Raw genomic sequence first — 17,504 nt, 5'->3', positions numbered from 1 at the left:
GAATATACAGTTATTTTCTTACAATATAATGGTTCTTAGAGCTCTCTCATGACTTCCAGCACATAAGAACATGTGAGGAATGTTGTCCATTTCTAGTACAGAGAAGAACTTGAAAAAGTTGCCTTTTGGACAACAATTTCTAAACCATGACGTTGGGAAGGGATTTCTGGAAGGTACAGTCCAAGAAAGTAACTTTGCCAAGCTATAGTCCTGAGGGCTATTTCCAATAGCAAGGAGCTAGATGTCTGGAGGAAACCCATAAGCATTGCATGTGACCAGCATCTAGTACTTGACATTCTGATGCTTTCCACATTGCCCTATTATAGTGCTATGATTCCACTTTAACTGGCATCACAACATATGAAATGCTGGCATTTGCATTTTGTTGTTGTGTATCTTCTTATTGTTTTCCACTTATGGCAACCCTAGGGTGAACCTATCATGGGGGTTTCTGGGGGCCCAAGGTCATCCAGTGGTTTCCATGGCCGAGCAGAGAATCGAACCCAGATTTCTAGAGTCCTAGACTGCATCTGCACTGCAGGAATAACTCAGTTTGATACCACTTTAACTGCCATGGCTCAATACTATGGAATTCTGGGAATTGTAGTTTGCTGTGGCACTAGAACTCTCTGACAGAGGCGGCTAAATGTCATCCAAAACTATGGTTCCCAGAATCCCACAGCATTGAGCCATGACAGTTAAAAGTGGTGTCAAACTGGATTGTTTCTGTAGTACAGATGCAGACCTAGTCCTACACTCAAACCACTACAGTTCAGAGATGGGTATTTCGAATTCTCAGCCAGAAAGCTCCAGTGCCTCAGCAAACTACAAACCCCAGGATTCCATGCAAAGTTGCCAGGGCAGTTAAAGTGGAGTCACTGCGCGATAACTGTGTGGTGTGGAAGGGCTCCTTGTTCCTCTTGGTTCTTGAAACTTCGTGGAAAATTAGCAGGACGCTTAAAGTGTACTATGCTTCTTTTTTCAGTAGGTGGTGCTGTGTATAAAACTATCACATTCGCTCTGATTGTACATCATGGAGATGGTTTCTTTTTGCCATCCAAACACTGCATGGTCCTTTTCCTGGAAAGATGGGAAAGAAAAGATGTGTGTTTTGTTGAACGATGTAAATTGCCTGACAGCGCTTGAACTGATGGACTGCCTTAAATATTGCTTAAGATCCTACGTGTTTACAGAGTGTAAACTCAAGTGTATTAAGTGGTGTCTGTGCTACAACATCCTTTTGGTGAATCCCAATATTGTGCAACTGATTTTGTATCTTGCAATAACCCTGCTTAGTGTCTCTTATTACCACAAGCCTGTTTTTGCCTGAAGTCACTGAAAAATAGTTATGCACCATCTAAGTTTTTAGTGCTGCAAATGTATTGTTACACAGCTGTGAATTGGATGTTACACAATTGCTCCAAAAGTACAATGGCATATGCAAGAGAACTTGCTTTGTTGTTCTTGTGTGCCTTCAAGTCGTTTCTGACTTATAGTGACCCTAAGTCTTTAAACAGAGGCTGGATGGCCATCTATTGGGGATGCTTTGATTGAGATTTCCTGCATGGCAGAATAGGGTTGGACTGGATGGTCCTTGTGGTCTCTTCCAACTCTACGATTCCATGATTCTATGTCTTGGGGCTTTCTTGGCAAGATTTGTTCAGAGCAGGTTTGCCACTTTCCCTGAGCTGAGCGCATGTGACTTGCCCAGGGTCACCCAGTGGGTTTCATGGCCAAATGGGAATTGAACCCTGATCTCCAGAGTCGTAGTTCGACACTCAAACCATGACAGTTAAACCAGTGTTTAAATGCATTACTTTTGCAGTGTGGCAGCAGCCGTGGTGAAAAGTGGGTGAGACCATTCAAGAGGAGCTTGGACATTGTAAAAACAACTGCTGCAGGAAGGACTGTATGTAATATTTTGGGTTTTTTTTTAAATAAAATAAATAAATACATATGGTAAATAAATAACATGTTATGAACCTGTTATTTTACTCTTTACTCATGAGGAATGAGTATGTCTGGGAGTAATGCATTATCTGCAAAAGAAATGTAAAAATAATAACACCGAATGTGTAATGCATTACAAATTTCCCATAATGTTCCAGGCATGGGTTTTAGTATTATGCATGTACACTAAGGTACCAAACTACAAATGTGTGTCAAATTACATATCCCTGGATTCCATAGGATGGTGACATTGCATATAAAGCAGTCTCATACTGCATCAATTCTGCAGTGTGACAGCAGGGAGGTGGGGACATAACAGTTAAATAAAACAGATACGGGAATTAAATATAGATAGCCGCTGCCAATTATGTTTCTTTCATGATACTGTGCAGACAACTCCTGAAAATGGAATTGTTTCCCAACAGTACCAAAGAACAACACTCTCAGTTTATAGTCATCTCCCCCCCCCCCAAAATATCATAGAAAAGCTTAAAATCCTATGACAGCTATCTGGTATTAAGCCTTAGTGAACACTGTGGCTTCTCATTTTAGTAAACATAGATAGGATCTGGTTGTTATGGTGCTTCTAGACAGAAAGTGCCTAGAGATACCAGTCAAATGCCACTGTGTGGCTACTTCGCCTTTGCTTCTTTATTGGATTTCAATGATAAGACAAAAGTGGGATAAGACGTGGTGGGAAAACATGGAAGAAAGCGTGGCCCATGAATACACACTCCTCTCTCCCAAAATTCTGCATAAGGGTGGAATTCTTTGGAAAAACCTGAACAGTTTATTTGCCATATGCAGTGTTGTTTTCATACTATTTTTATCACTGTTTGCTTTTACTGTTTGCTGTGGTTGTAATCTGCTTTGTTTGGTGGAAACACATTGGAAGGACAGAGAGTCCTGTTTTTATCCATTTGTGTTACAGTTGTATTTCTTGTTATCAAAAGCTACCTTGAGACCTTCTTGTAGGGAAAAAGGAGGACATGAACAAACCAGTATTATACCTCCAACATTTCACAGATGAAAAGCAGGACACCGGTGGTCAAGCAATATCAGAATGTGTTCAAGATGGCCAATGTTATTAATGAGGAAGAACAAAGAAACAAGGAGAGGATGCAGCAGTTTGCTTTTGCCTGAGCTTACTGGGAAGGGAAAGATTCTTTCCCTTTGCTGAGCTGGGCACAAACTGCTTTTGCATTTTGAACTCTGCTTGCAGCAGTTGAAGTCAGAATGAAGGAATAAAATGGGAGGAGAGAGAAAGTGAAGCCACTTCCAATTATAATTACAGCATTTGATTTTTTTTTATGCATTGGTGTCTCCATTTTAAAAGCATCTGAGAAAGTAGGTGGCAAAATATTAATCAGGATTGGCCCTGCCAAACTGGGGCAATTGGAATGTATAGCAATCGCTCCAAAACAGACAGCAATGCAACAACAACAACAAAAGTACACTTAAAAATGTCCAATAGAAACCAACGCCCATCTCTTATAAGAATCCTAGGATGTCCAATCCCACCTGGCGTTCTCTGACTTCCTGCTCATGCACTGGTGTAGGAAGAGATAGTCTTGCGGGGCACTTGTGGAAAGCGTGGTCCGGATATGGTTAGAAGGTGAATCAAAAGTGAAGAGGGTGGGTTGGCTGGAGTGCGAAGGTGCCGACGACGTCCGTTCTCGCAACAGCCTCTGGGTGGAGCCACTGAGCTCTGCTGGGGAGGACCGGGGACCATGACTCACGGGAGGAATGTTTCTCAAAGAATCTGTGCAGAGAAAACAACAGAGCTGTCAGGATAAACTGTACAACCATCCCTGCTTCATCATACTCATCCAGAGGGAGAGAGAGACAGCCACAACAATGAAGTTCTCCAAAACTCTAGCATAACCAATACAAATATACCTTGCCAGCATCCTTCTCAAGCACATAAGAACTGACCTGTTGGATGTCTATCTAGTCTGTGAATGTCTGACTCATGGGGCTAATGAGTTTGGGGATGCTTCTGGATCCATCGCTCCAAATGACAGCTTAGATAGATGCAACAGCCAGGAATGCTTACTACCAGCTTTGGCTGATACACCAGCTGTGCCTCTTCCTAGAGCTGGGGGGCTGAAAGATGGTAGTGCATGCACCAGTAACCTCAAGGGTGGACTTCTGCGATGCGCTGTACATTGGGCTATCTCTGTACCAAGTTTGGAAACTTCAATTAGTTCAAAACATGGCAGCCAGATTGATTAATGGGACATCCAGGAGTGACTATACTACATCAATATTAAAATCACTCCACTGGCTGCCAATTAGTTTCTGGGCAAGGTACAAAGTGTTAGTTATTACCTTTAAAGTGCTACAAGGTTTGGGTCCAGGTTACCTACAGGATCACCTCCTCCCATATAACCTACCCCATACACTCAGGTCCCCTTGCGGACATTTACTCCAGTCAATCAAAACTAGGTTGGCAAATGTCAGTCAGAAAACATTCCCTTTAGCTGTTCCAAGACTGTGGAAGGACCTGCTGGAAGAGATTCGACAGCTGAATATGCTGTCTAAATTTAAAAAAGCATTAAGGACCAGTCTCTTCTGGGAGGCTTCCATGCATGATTTCAAATTGTGAATTTTAAATGATGAATTTAAGATATGGATTGGTTTAATATGTGTACATCTTATTTGCTCTTTTAAACTGAAGTGTGTTTTAACTGATGTGTTTTAAGTGATGTTGTTTGTTTGTTAATTGCTGTTGTCTCATGCCTCGATCCATGGGGAGAGGCGGGTAAGAAATAACAACAACAACAACAACAACCACAGAGGATCCACAAAAACCCCTCTCACTAGGGCTGCATCTACACTGTAGAAATAATGCTGCTTGACACCACTTGAACTCTCATAGTTTCATCCTGCAGAATGCTGGGATTTGTGATTTTGTGTGCACCAGCATGTTTTGGCAGAGAAGGTTAAAGACCTTGTAAAACTACAAATCCCAAGATTCCATAGGATGGAGCTGCAGCACTTTGTTGGGGAGGCTGGGTGGTGAACCAGCCTTGGGACTTCATGCCAAACATGCAAGTACAGTCGACCCTTCTTATACATGGATTTTTTATACCCAGATTTTTTTATACATGGATTCAAGCATCCACATTTTGAAAATGTTAAAAAAAGTATAAATTTCAAATATCAAACCTTGATTTTCCATTTTTTATAAGGGAACCATTTTGCTATGTCTTTATATTTAATGGGACTTCAGCATCCACGTATTTTGTTATCCAAGGGGGATCTTGGAACCAAACCCTAGCGTATAACAAGGATCCACTGTATTCCTTGATAGACCCATCATTGTGGGATGGCTTCCCTGAATTCAGAAGCCAAATGAGTGTAAATCCACACTCATGCATTTATACTGTAGTTGTGCTACATCACTCTTTGCTGAATATTGGCCCAAATCTTACTGGTTAGCCTGAAGTGGAACAGACTCAAAATCCTGTTTCTTAGTGTCAATTAGAGTAGACCCATTGAATCAATTATTGAACAGTGAGTCAACAGAAAAGGTAAATCCAATTGTTTAATGGAACTTCTCTGAGCCTGCTAATAGGATTTAAGCCAACAGCTGAATGGTGAGTCAATACATAGATAAATCCAATTGATTAAATGGATCTAGGCCATTTAACTGGATGTAAAAAGAATAGGATTTAGACCACCAGCACTGCAACCATTTGTATCAGCCAATGTACCTGGTACTTAGGGAGCAGGGGATGTTTAGCCTGGAGAAGAGAAAGTTAAGAGGTGATATGATAGCCCTGTTTAAATATTTGAAGGGATGTCATATTGAGGAGGGAGCAAGCTTGTTTCCTGCTGCTCCAGAGAACAGGACCTGGAACAATGAATGCAAGCTCCAGGAAAAGAGATTCCACCTCAACATTAGGAAGAACTTCCTGACAGTAAGGGCTGTTCGACAGTGGAACAAACTCCCTCGGAGTGTAGTGGATTCTCCTTCCTTAGAGGTCTTTAAGCAGAAGCCGGATGGCCATCTGTTGGGGATGCTTTGATTTGGATATCCTGCATGGCAGAATGGGGTTGGACTGGATGGCCCTTGTGGTCTCTTCCAGAGATCTCTTCTAGATCTCCTAGATCCTTTTCACATGTACTTCTTATCAAGCCAGGTGTCACCCATTCTATATCAGTGCATTTCATTTTTTCTGTCTAAGTGTAGTACTTTAAATTTCTCCCTGTTGAAATTTGTTTTTTTAGTTTTGGCACAAATTCTTAAACTGTTAAGGTCATTCTGAATTGATCCTGTCCTCTGGCATATTAGCTACCCCTCCGAATCTGGTGTCATCTTCAAATTTGACAAGCATGCCCCCTATTTCATCATCCAACTCCCCATATCCCCAGTGAGCATGTCAATTTCATGCTTACCAGGTTGGGAAGGGTTGACCTATGGAGTAGCAATCTGGGAGGAACATGCTAGATGCAGGTGTCATACTGATTATCTTTTGAGGCTAGGGCCTTTTTTTAGGCAATGTTATTACTTTAAGACCTTTTAAGGCAGTACAAAAACGGGATGATTATAAGACTCAACTAAGGAAGCCCCCACCTTGGGTTTTCAAGAACTAAGCAGGGCAACTGATGTCCAAGGCTCTTGGAGGTTTTTCATTCCCATCATGGCTCTAAGTCAAAGTTGACTTGATGGCAAATGAAAACAAAATATTTGGCAGCACAGTGCATCCCTGAGGCCTAAAAGGCCTTTTCACACTTTCCTACTCCTTGCAGCTCAGCTTGACAACTCTCCCAGTGGCCTCTCTTGGATGTCCTTTGGCATTTATCGCCATGGATCTGCAAAGGTTTTTTCTAAGATGTGGACTGGCATATTTTATGCAGTGAAGTGACCATGGCATAAAATAAGAAGCTGCATTGTTTTGTTTGTTTTTAAATGAAATACCTGATAAAAAAGAGAGAAGTCAAATATGCATATTGTTTCCCTTCCATCTTCCTAATTTAAGGCCAACAGCATAATCAGCAAAAATGGAAGAGAGAGAAGAAAGCAACAATTCAAGGACTACAATTTAATTCCCTCTTTTTGTATTCCCCCCTTAATTTTTAATTCTTTTCTGTTTTTCATTCTTTCTTCGTGTGTTCTGTTCTTATTTTCCTTCCTTCCTTCCCCTAAATATTCTACTTTTCCTTTCTTTTTCTTAGATGATTTTTCCACCACAGTAGTTCTTGTGTGTATGTGTGTGTGTGTGTGTGTATGGGCAAATCCACCAACTGTCGTGTTGGTGGAGGACACCTAAAGTAAGTCTTCAGATCTGGGACCCTTTGGCACTATACAATTATGTATAGTATTGGCACTATACAATTATGGTGCAATAATTCCACTTTAACTGCTATGCCTGCAACGTTCATAAACCTGGAGTTTGGTAGTTTGGTCAGGCACTAGAGTTTTCTGGTTGAGCATTGTAAATTGTTGTTTGTTGTTAACTGTGTTTGGGTCGACCGGGACTCAAGGTCACCCTGTGGATAAGACATCTCCAAGACCCCTTGTCCTCCATAGCTCTGCTTAGGCCCTGCAAACTCAGATTCGTGACCTTCCTAATTGTCTATCTATCTAGCATAAAGTCTTCCTCTCTTTCTACTGCCTTCTATCTTTCCTAGCATCATTGTCTTTTCTAATGATTCATTTTTCCTCATGATCTGGCCAAAGTATGATAGCCTCAATTTAGTCATTCTGACTTCCAGAGATAGAGAATGGTATGAGAAAACTGTGCAAGTCTTATTACAAGATCAGGTGAGAGGAAGTCATTCCTTACTCTGGTAGATCAATAAATCTCAGTGAGAATGATAATAAATCTGTATTATCTGCATATTGAACTGTGCATCATATTTGAAAATCACATTGCATTTATTACATTATGGAAGTATAGTGTCACATGCTGGCAACCAATACAAAATTGTGAAAAAACAAATGCATTTGGTTATGTATATGGAGATGAGGATGACGGAAATGCCAAAAGGTTCAAGTGAAGTCCATTTGAGGCTTATCCAGGCTGGAGTTCAAATTCAATCGTTTAATGGAAAGCCTACTGTAAACATGAATTGCCAGGCACTTACTTCAAGTGCATCATGAAATAAATGGCATTTTGCTGCCCATGGAGAAGGACAAGATGCCTTCCTGCCTGGTCCAATCCCAAGCCAAGAATATAAAAGGACTGGCAGTTGGATTGTAATTCAACACAATCAATGAGACAGTATCCCAAACCACATCTGGAATCAGTAGGCTGGTTTAGGAAGCCACTAAAACTTTGCTCATTTTGTAACTGCTGGCAAGAACCCTGAACCCCAACTGTTTTCTCCTTGTTACCCGAGAATACCAAGCACTCTGCCCAGTTTTCAACCTTTATACACTGTCTAGGATAACCTTCTGAAAAATTAGTCTTTGCAGAAGTCCATGAGGGCTCTTATTTTTCTGCAGAAAACATATTTTCTGCATGGAAAAACAGTATTTTTCAGCAAAGCCCCATCATGTTTACAGCAATTGAAGGAAGCTGAAGACAAAAGGGGAGAAGGAGACGAAAACCAGGAAAAAGTGGGAGAAAAAATAGTAAAATTGGGGCTGTCTTTGCCAAACTGAGATCCTTGGTGCACATGGCATCCTATCACTAAGGAGCCCAGGAAGGACTATTAAAGCTTTGCTCATTTCATAATCGCAGACAAGAACACATAGTCCCACTAATTTTCTCCTCATTACCTGAGAATATAAAGTATTCTCTGCAGCTTTCAACCATTATATACTGTTTAGAGCATCTTTCTGATAAATATTAGAAGGGGTGTCATTTTGAGGATGGAGCAAGCTTGCTGTCTGCTTCTCCAAAGAGCAATGGATTCAAACTACAGGAAAAGAGATTCCACCTAAAACCGGGAAGAACATCCTGACAGTAAGAGCTGTTTAACAGTGGGACACGCTCCCTTGGAGTGTGGTGGGGTCTCCCTCTTTGGAGGTCTTTAAACAGAGGCTGGATGGCAATTTGTTGCAGGTGCTTTTATTGTGCCTTCCTGCATAGTAGAATGGGGTTGGACTTGGTGGCCCTTGGGAGTGTCTTCTAACTCTATGATTCCATGAATGAATCTGTAGAAATCCATGTGGGCTGTTTTTGAGCAGAAAACGTATCTTCTGCAGAGAAAACAGTTGTCTGAGCAGTAAAAACTTCTGTGTAGAAAGCATTTTTCTGTGCAAAAAGTACAGTTTTCTACAGAAAGAAACTGTATGAAATTATTGCACTTTGGACATATCACAAGACAACATGGTTCTCTGGAAAAGACAATAATGCTGGGCAAAGTGGAAGGCAGTAGGAAAAGAGGAAGACTGCATTGCAAATGGATTGATTCAACCAAGGCAGCTACAACCCTCAGTTTGCAAGACCTGTTCATGACTGAAGCACCTGCGGGTCTCTCCTTCAGAGGGGTTCCACAAGCTGAAGTTGATGAACTTCTCTGAAAGGCAGCCTCAGTAGTGAATAATCCTGGGCTTGTTATTTCTTTACTTAATGGGATTTCTGACAGGGAACCTATTCCTCATTGGTATGATCAATACTGATAAACACCCTGCTCATCACTCAAGACTAAACTCTTCCAGAACATGGCCACAGAGCCCAAAAACCCCACAAAAAACTGAGGGGTTATTCAGACAGTGAAAATAATCCAGGATGAATCAAAGTTGAATCTCTGTTGTTCACACACATCCCAAATGAACCTGATTAAGGTTTTTTTTGGCAGGGACTGCCCAAAAACAAACAAAATGGGATAATTGATATCGGGTTTCCCCCCAAGTTTGTTTTTTTAAAGATCAGCATCATTAGTTGTGTGAATAACCAATTTGAACAGACCCAGGACAAAACTGAAGTCTTCCAAATTAACCAGAGGTATTTCTTTACACTTTATGATTCTGTCCAGTTCTTTCATAGCTGCCCTTCCCAAACCTAGTCTTCTTCTAATTTCTTGACTGGTCTGATCCATATTTAATCTAAGATATGTGAACTCTTTGACTGTTTCAATACTGGTAATGAACTCATCTTCTTGCACAGTCTTTGCCACCAAAGAATAGCATAGGTCAATTAATTGATTAAAATCTGCATGTGAAGAGCAATGATTGTGTGTGCGCGCGTGTGCATGTGAGTGTAAAGCATTTTTCTTTTGTTCGATTTTCCTCTCTCTCAGGTCACCATTTTCAAAGAGGCCGTCCCCACTGGCTGACAGATTTAAAAAGAGAGAAGTAGAAATGAATATTTCTTCTGACACGACACAACATCTGCCATCCGTGGAAAGCACTTATGCTAAAAATAATTAAATTTTAGAACTCTGCTGTCCGGTTAATTGGGAACACAGTTATAAGTGATCAAAAGATGGTTAATTAATCTCACCCATCAACTAACACATTCATGGCAGAGGCAGGAATCAATCTGCAATCTTAGAATCATTGAGCTGCAAAAGACACTAATGAATACATAACTAAAGCACACTTATGGTGCCTTAGGTTCAATGGGCACTGCAGAAATAATACAGTTTGTCACTGCTATAACTGCCATGGCTCAATGCTATGGCTTCCTGGCATTTGTAGTTTTGTGAGATGTTTAGCCTTCCCTTGTCAGAGAGCTTTGGTGCCCCATCAAGCTACAAATCCCAGGATTCCATAGGATGGTGCCATGACAGTTAAAGCAGTCTCAAACCCCATGGTTTCTGCACTGCAGATGCAGCCTTGGCTTAAGCTTGGCGCATGCACTTTGTCACTTCCCCCCATTGGCCTCCTCCCATACCACACCATACAAAACCTTTAGTAATGTTTTTTGTACTAATGTTACTCATAAATCATAATTCCCGTATATCACTAAATTTAACGGCAATCGTTTGTGACATAAAGCAACTAGTGAAATTAAAATCATGCCTTTAAATTACAACATCATAAGCACAATATTTTATACTGGTTTATATATCATGCAGCCTTTCCACTTATGTTTTCTAAGTTATTGTATGCCTCGACGGGTCTTTTGACTGTAAATAAAGATTGATTGATTAATTGTCATAAGCACAACCCAAATGAATTTACATTTACAGTTTCATGTGAGTAAAACGAAAATTTGGTAAGATATTTTTAAAAGAAAAATTAAAAAGAGTATTAAAAAAAATCCCCCTAACCAGAGGCTTCTCCTTTCTCCACTCACTGAGTCTTGTTCCACTCCTCTCTTTGCTTCTGCTGAGTTCTAGGGTTTTAAAGGGATGCAGGTGAATGCCACAGCCTATTTCTGCCACAAGGCAGACATTTGGGGAGCACTGAAGTAATCTCCTATTCGGGTGTCACTTACTGCAGCCTGCAGCTTCTAGTGATGCCCCTGCTTCAAACACGTATTTGAGATTCAATTACCTTGGAATGGCTTTCGGTCTATTGGACTGTGGGTTCTATTTTAGTTATACTGAATAGTTTTGGGTTGTTTTCCGTGACAGAGAAAAGGTGATATGATAGCCCTGTTTAAATATTTGAAGGGATGTCATTCTGAGAATGGAGCAATCTTGTTTTCTGCTGTTCCAGAGAACTGGACCTGGAGCAATGGATTCAAGCTACAGGAAAAGAGATTCCACCTCAACATTAGGGAGACCTTTCTGAAAGTAAGAACTGTTCAACACTGGAACATACAGTACTCCCTCGGAGAGTGGTGGAGTCTCCTTGTTTGGAGGTTTTTAAACAGAGGCTGGATGGCCATCTGTCGGGGGTGGTTTGAATGAAGTGGATAGTCCTTGTGGTCTCCTCCAACTATATGATTCTATGGGAGAATGTTAAATATTTTGTTGTTGTTGTGTGCCTTCAAGCCATGTCTGACTTATAGTGACCCTAAGGTGAACTATCATGGGGTTTTCTTGGCAAGATTTGTTCAGAGGGGGTTTGTCATTGCCTTCCTCTGAGGCTGAGATTATGTGACTTGCCCAAGGTCACCCAGTGGGTTTCCATGGCTGAGTGATGAATCGAACTCTGGTCTCCAGAGTCCTAGTCTAAAATTCAAACCATTATGCCACATTGGCTCAGTGGCCAGAACAATCTTTTAATTTATGAGAGTAAAATATCAGAGCAAAATAATTATCAGAGCAAAATATTTATGCCCTGCCCTCTATCTGATGATATTAGAGTAGGGTTCAGTTTACAGCAGGGGACTGTCAAATGAACTACTGTATTTATAAGCTGCTCTGGGAGATGTTTTGGATAAAAGATAGGGGACAAATACTTTCAATAAATAAATAAATAAATAAATAAAGGTTATTAAATTTGTAAACATGACACACAGTTGAAGGTCCTGCTTTCATACTTTGGCATTTCCACTTTAAAAAGGAGCACATAGCAAGAGATGAGTATGCTGGTGGTCAGAAGAAACAGCAGTGGGTTAGAGAGACACCCCACATCCCTTGCTTGTGGGTATAAAAATTGACTTGTCTATGGCATTTCCTACAATCCCTCCCCAGCATACTGCAGGTTTCTATTAAGACAGAGAAAGGAGCATTAATGTGTGGTTCTGGCTGCCTAGTTTGTGCCCAAATGTACAGCTGATCAATATTTAACATTATCTTTAACAATGTCTGCAAGAGATTAAGGATAAAAATTCTCTCTTTGCATAGATCATTACACAGATCGATTGCACACAAAGGTCTCAAATCCCTTGCTTTCGAGAAAGGTGGGGGCGAGAAGGAGAGAAACCATTTAGCAAAATGCAACACTCCCAGAATGCAAGAAGCCACCTTTCATAATTATGCTTTGATTCTGTCATTTTAAAAAGATACTGTAAACAGATGTGCAGCTACTTATGAGATGAGGGAATGCAGGCTATGGAATGTGTCATTGTGGTAGAAAATCACTAGCCCTTTACCCATCCATGTTTATCATTTTAAAGTCCAGAGAAATAGCGGCCATTATGCCCCATCATTGCCCGTTTTAACTGGAATTTCTCTTATTTGTTCTCATTGTGTGCTTTCAAGCCGTCTCTGACTGCATCTGCACTGCAGAAATGATGCAGTTTGACACTGCTTTAACTGCCATGGCTCAATGCTATGAAATTCTGAGGTTTGTAGTTTTGTGAGATATTTAGTTTCGGTGTCAGAGAGTTCTGGTGGCAGAGCAAACTACAAATCCCAGGCTTCCATAGCATTGAGCCATGGCAGTTAAAGTGGTATCAAACTGCATTATTTCTGCATTGTAGGTGAGTCCTGAGATAAATATGAGATAGACCAAAGGTGTAGCATAAGTCATCTTACAAGAAAAGGTCCACTTTTATTATTTTTTTCATGGGCACCTCATGGCAACCCTATCCTTGGGTCAAGATTTATTCAGAGGGGGGTTGCCATGGCAATTGTTCTGAGGCTGAGAGAGTGTGGCTGGCCCAATGTCCTCCAGTGGATTTCCACAGGTCAGCAGGGTCTCAAACCCTGGTCTCCAGGAATACTAGTGCAACATTCAAATCACTACATTGTGCTGGCTCTCATGTTTGTGACATTTATACCAATGACTCTTGTTCAGCTTTCTTGGTTTTATATGCACACTTTGGGTTATCGTAAGTCGGAAATGACTTAAAGGCACGCAACAACAATGAAGGGACTTAGAATTCTCTGGTACAGAGCTGTGGCACCTGTTCACACAACACTATTATAGCACATTGATTCCATTTTAACCGTCATGGTTCCATCCTGTTTACTCCTAGGATTTGTTTTTGATGATGTGGCAATAGAGCTCCCTGGCAACAAATTCTAAATATTTCATGCAATTACAAATGCCAGGTTTCAAAGGATGGAACATTGGAGTTAATCACACGAAGGAGATCGGGAATTTATCCTGGGAATATCCTGGGAAAATCGCATAATTATGCGAAACGATTTCACACGTCCCACAACACCCACAAAACCCGCCATTAAAAGTGATCACAAAGAAGCATTAACATAGATCTTTTTAGTTTTGGGTTTTCAGCGACAATGCATTTCCAACACCACTTTATTTGCGCAATTGAGTGTGATAATCATTCATGCAATTATTCACCATTTCTGTTTCATTTGCAGGATGCTTTAAAGGCACTTTCATCTCTGAATAATGTCAAAATTAGCCCCAATGTGATAAACTCCCATGGCAGTTTAAGTGGAAACAAAGGGCTATGGGTTTCTTTTTGGTAGCACACCCTCCCCCCCCCCCCCCAGTGTAACTAGATTAATTCGAAATGCATGTGAGTCACAAAGATTCAACCCAGATTCAACCTGGATTATTTTAACTGTCTGAATAACAACATACCCCCAGCTTTTAATTCAGCTCAGCTGATAGCACAAAAACAAAGGGCGACTTCAGTTTAAAAAGCAATTTATCACTATTCACTTGCTTTTTTCAGTGAAGCCATTAAGAGCACCAGGTTGAGAGATAGAAGAGGCTGTTAGGAGGTCACCTCTATCAATCCCAGGGAAAGCAGACCGCTCACATCCAGGGAATCCATTTCATTGACCCTGGCATTGATTTTCAAACAAATATATATTCACATTACATTTCCCACAGTGACCCCAGCCACAAAGAGCATTAGTGAGTGAAGTGGCTTTGGAATTCACTTGTTATCACCATTACCGCTACAAAATGCAGACAAAGATGGGTACAGCATTTCGGAAGCTTATCTTTCCGCTATGTCAGGAGTCAAAGGAAAAAAATACATTTGAAAATAGGATGTTTCCTCTTTCAGAGAAGTGCAGCTGCATTGGTTGCTGTTGTGTGCCTTCAAATCATTTCCAACTTATGGCAAGCCTAAGGCCATAAGTCTATCATGGGGTTTTCTGCATGTTTTTCCTTTAATTTGGCTACTGGTTGTGGTTTTTTTTTAAAAAAAGGGGCTTCTGGTATTTTATATGTCCATTTGATTTTTTAAAGAAAATATCTGTGTATGTATGTGTATGTGTGTATATATATATATATATATATATATATATATATATATATAAATTTTCATTTTTATTAGAATAAAATCTAGTCATTCATAATATATAAAAAATCTTTGTATATTAATTTATTCAGAAATATCTTTGAACTAGTTTCAAAGCAATATGGCAGTATGAAATTTTCAAAGCAATATGATTTGAAGAAACATACCATATGAAAACAATGCATAGAAATCAAGATACAGGGGAGGCTTGGAAAATTGTTATTACTTTGTAAAAGTAATTTGCTGCCTTTATAGTCCTTCAAAAGCCAAAACAGTTAATCACTATCAATGCAGGAATTTTAGAGTCTTTTTGCTTTCTTGTTTTTCAAAAGTAACTATAATGGCTACTTGTAGTTTAGTTTAAAAAATATCAGACTGTGTTAAGTTGCTGCCTATGGTACAAAACCAGAACTTGATCATGTTAGTTTTTTGGACTACAACTGGCTCACATGCCCATATAGACCATGCAACTATAAAAGTAACTGCAAGGATTACAGCTACTTTGCAAAAGGAATTCTGTATTTATCCCTCATCATACTACAGTCTTAACCTAATGATTATGCTTATTTGTTGTTGTTATTATTGTTGTTGTGTGCTTCAAGCTGTTTCTGATTTATGGCAACCCTAAGGCAAACCTATCATGGGGTTTTCTTCATTCATTTATTTCATTTTCAGAAAGGGACCCAAGGTGGCTCACAAGATAAACACGTTTTAAAAACTTTACAATAAGAATGTAAAAACAATTAAAAGCATCTTGTTAAAAACAATATAAAATCAACATTAAAACATACAAAAGTTAAAATAATAACGAAAACACCCCCATATAAAAACCACTCTGTCATGATTATATATTAAAAAGCCTGCCTAAATAAAAATGTTTTGCATTCTCTAAAGATGCTGGCGAAACGTCAGGAAGAAATGCTTCTAGAAAATGGCCACAGAGGCCAAAAACCCCACAAAAAACTAAAAATGTTTTGGTTTGCCAGCAAAAGGAAAGCAGGGGGGAAGCAACCCAGATCATTTGTTCAGAGGAGGTTGCCATTGCCTTCCTCTGAGGCTGAGAGAGTGTGACTTGCCCAAGGTCACCCAGAGGGTTTCATGGCTGAGCGGGGAATCCAACCCTGGTCCCCAGAGTCACAGTCCAATACTCAAACCACTATGCCATGCTGGTTCTCTATGTTTAACTATTACAAAAAGGAATTAACTAAGAGTAGCGCCGGCGAATATCAGGTGCTGTGGGATACATTTCAGAGGAAGGAACTGGCCAAACATCCTCTGAATATTTGTTAATTAAGAAAAGCTTGTGAAATTCATGGAGTCACTATAAGTAGACAGGCAACTAGAAGGAGCACACACACATACACATACACACTATTATTTCTAACCAGTTCCTTTCAAACTCTGGGAGGGTAGGGAGACAGATCTAGGAGAGTATTAAGAGATTCTCCTGACACAGAGTAAATCAAGGCCAGGGATTATCTGAGATCAGTATTCAGACACTGCTTGCTTGCTCTCTAATGTGGAAAAGAAATCCTGTCTTGTGAAGGAAAAAAAACAAAACGCCAAAACCAAGGCACAGTAAGTGTTTTGTTCCATCTTCCCTGAATTGAAGAGAGTTCAGGGAACACTGAAGAAGAAAGGAGAGTTAAAATGATTTTGGAAAAATTGATTGTTCATGTTTGAGAAAGGTGGCATGCCAGCAACCCTCTTTCTCGAAAGATGGGAAATTATTGCTACATCAGCATGGATTTTAGAACACTGCGTGTAAGAAGAGTGTGTAGGATTTTAGGGATGCATAGAGATGCAGGAGGCAGGACAAGCTCAGTCTGATTTTCTCCCTTCACCTTCTCTTCTATTGTTGACACTACACAACAACCCAGGAGTAGATACGGCACAACCCTGGGCTGACATGCACCATACCCTCCAACTTTCCCATTTGATCCTATTTTAACTGTCATGGCCTCATCCTACAGAATACTGGCAGGGACAGCCCTGCTTAATCCTTAACCATCCCACTTTGCAATTGCTTTTGCAATGTCCCAGTTTCTCTCTTCCCCTCCTACCTTACCCCTTTTTTCTCAGATTATGGCAAAGTGAATTCAAAGTAAGCAACGTATGAATGAATGAATGAATGAATGAGATTTTATTTATATACCGCCATTCCTTCGATCATGGCGGTTTACAAGATAATAATGAAATACAATACAGCACAAAACAAAATTACAGATAAAAATTAAACCACGAAAATCCCCCATATTAAACCGTATAATAAAGTACATAATTAAAAATCCATCATTCATACCTAATAATTAAAACCAGTTAAAATCAATAAACAATCTAATAAAACAACACGCAATACACAGGAGAAGATGTCAGTCAGGACATGTGGGGGAAGGCTTGGCGGAATAAGTGAGTCTTGAGGTTTTTCTTAAATGACTCCAAGGAGGAGGCTGAGCGGAGCTCATCAGGGAGAGAGTTCCAAGACTGCGGGGCCACCGCAGAAAAAGCCCTTTGCGCAGTCCCTACGTATCTCATCTTTGGAACTCTCAAAAGTTTTTCCCCACCTGACCTGAGAGTGCGGGGCGGATT

The 17,504-nt window shown here is 40.3% G+C and overlaps 1 protein-coding gene across 1 annotated transcript in view; it reads right to left on the bottom strand.

Annotated features, from left to right (window-relative positions):
* GAB2 (GRB2 associated binding protein 2) overlaps positions 1 to 17,504 on the bottom strand; it is a 176,194-nt gene that overhangs the window by 14,026 nt on the left and 144,664 nt on the right. Inside the window, exon 3 of the mRNA XM_089512955.1 lies at positions 3,472 to 3,712. Coding sequence (XP_089369081.1) covers positions 3,472 to 3,712 — 241 coding nt within the window. The remainder of the gene's footprint in view (positions 1 to 3,471; positions 3,713 to 17,504) is intronic.

Source organism: Sceloporus occidentalis, unplaced genomic scaffold (assembly GCF_023333645.1).
Source record: "Sceloporus occidentalis isolate IW3139 unplaced genomic scaffold, rSceOcc1.0.p SCAF_2, whole genome shotgun sequence".
NCBI lineage: Eukaryota > Metazoa > Chordata > Lepidosauria > Squamata > Phrynosomatidae > Sceloporus > Sceloporus occidentalis.
Note: the sequence above shows the minus strand (reverse complement) of the source record. Positions and strands in the feature narration are given on the sequence as shown.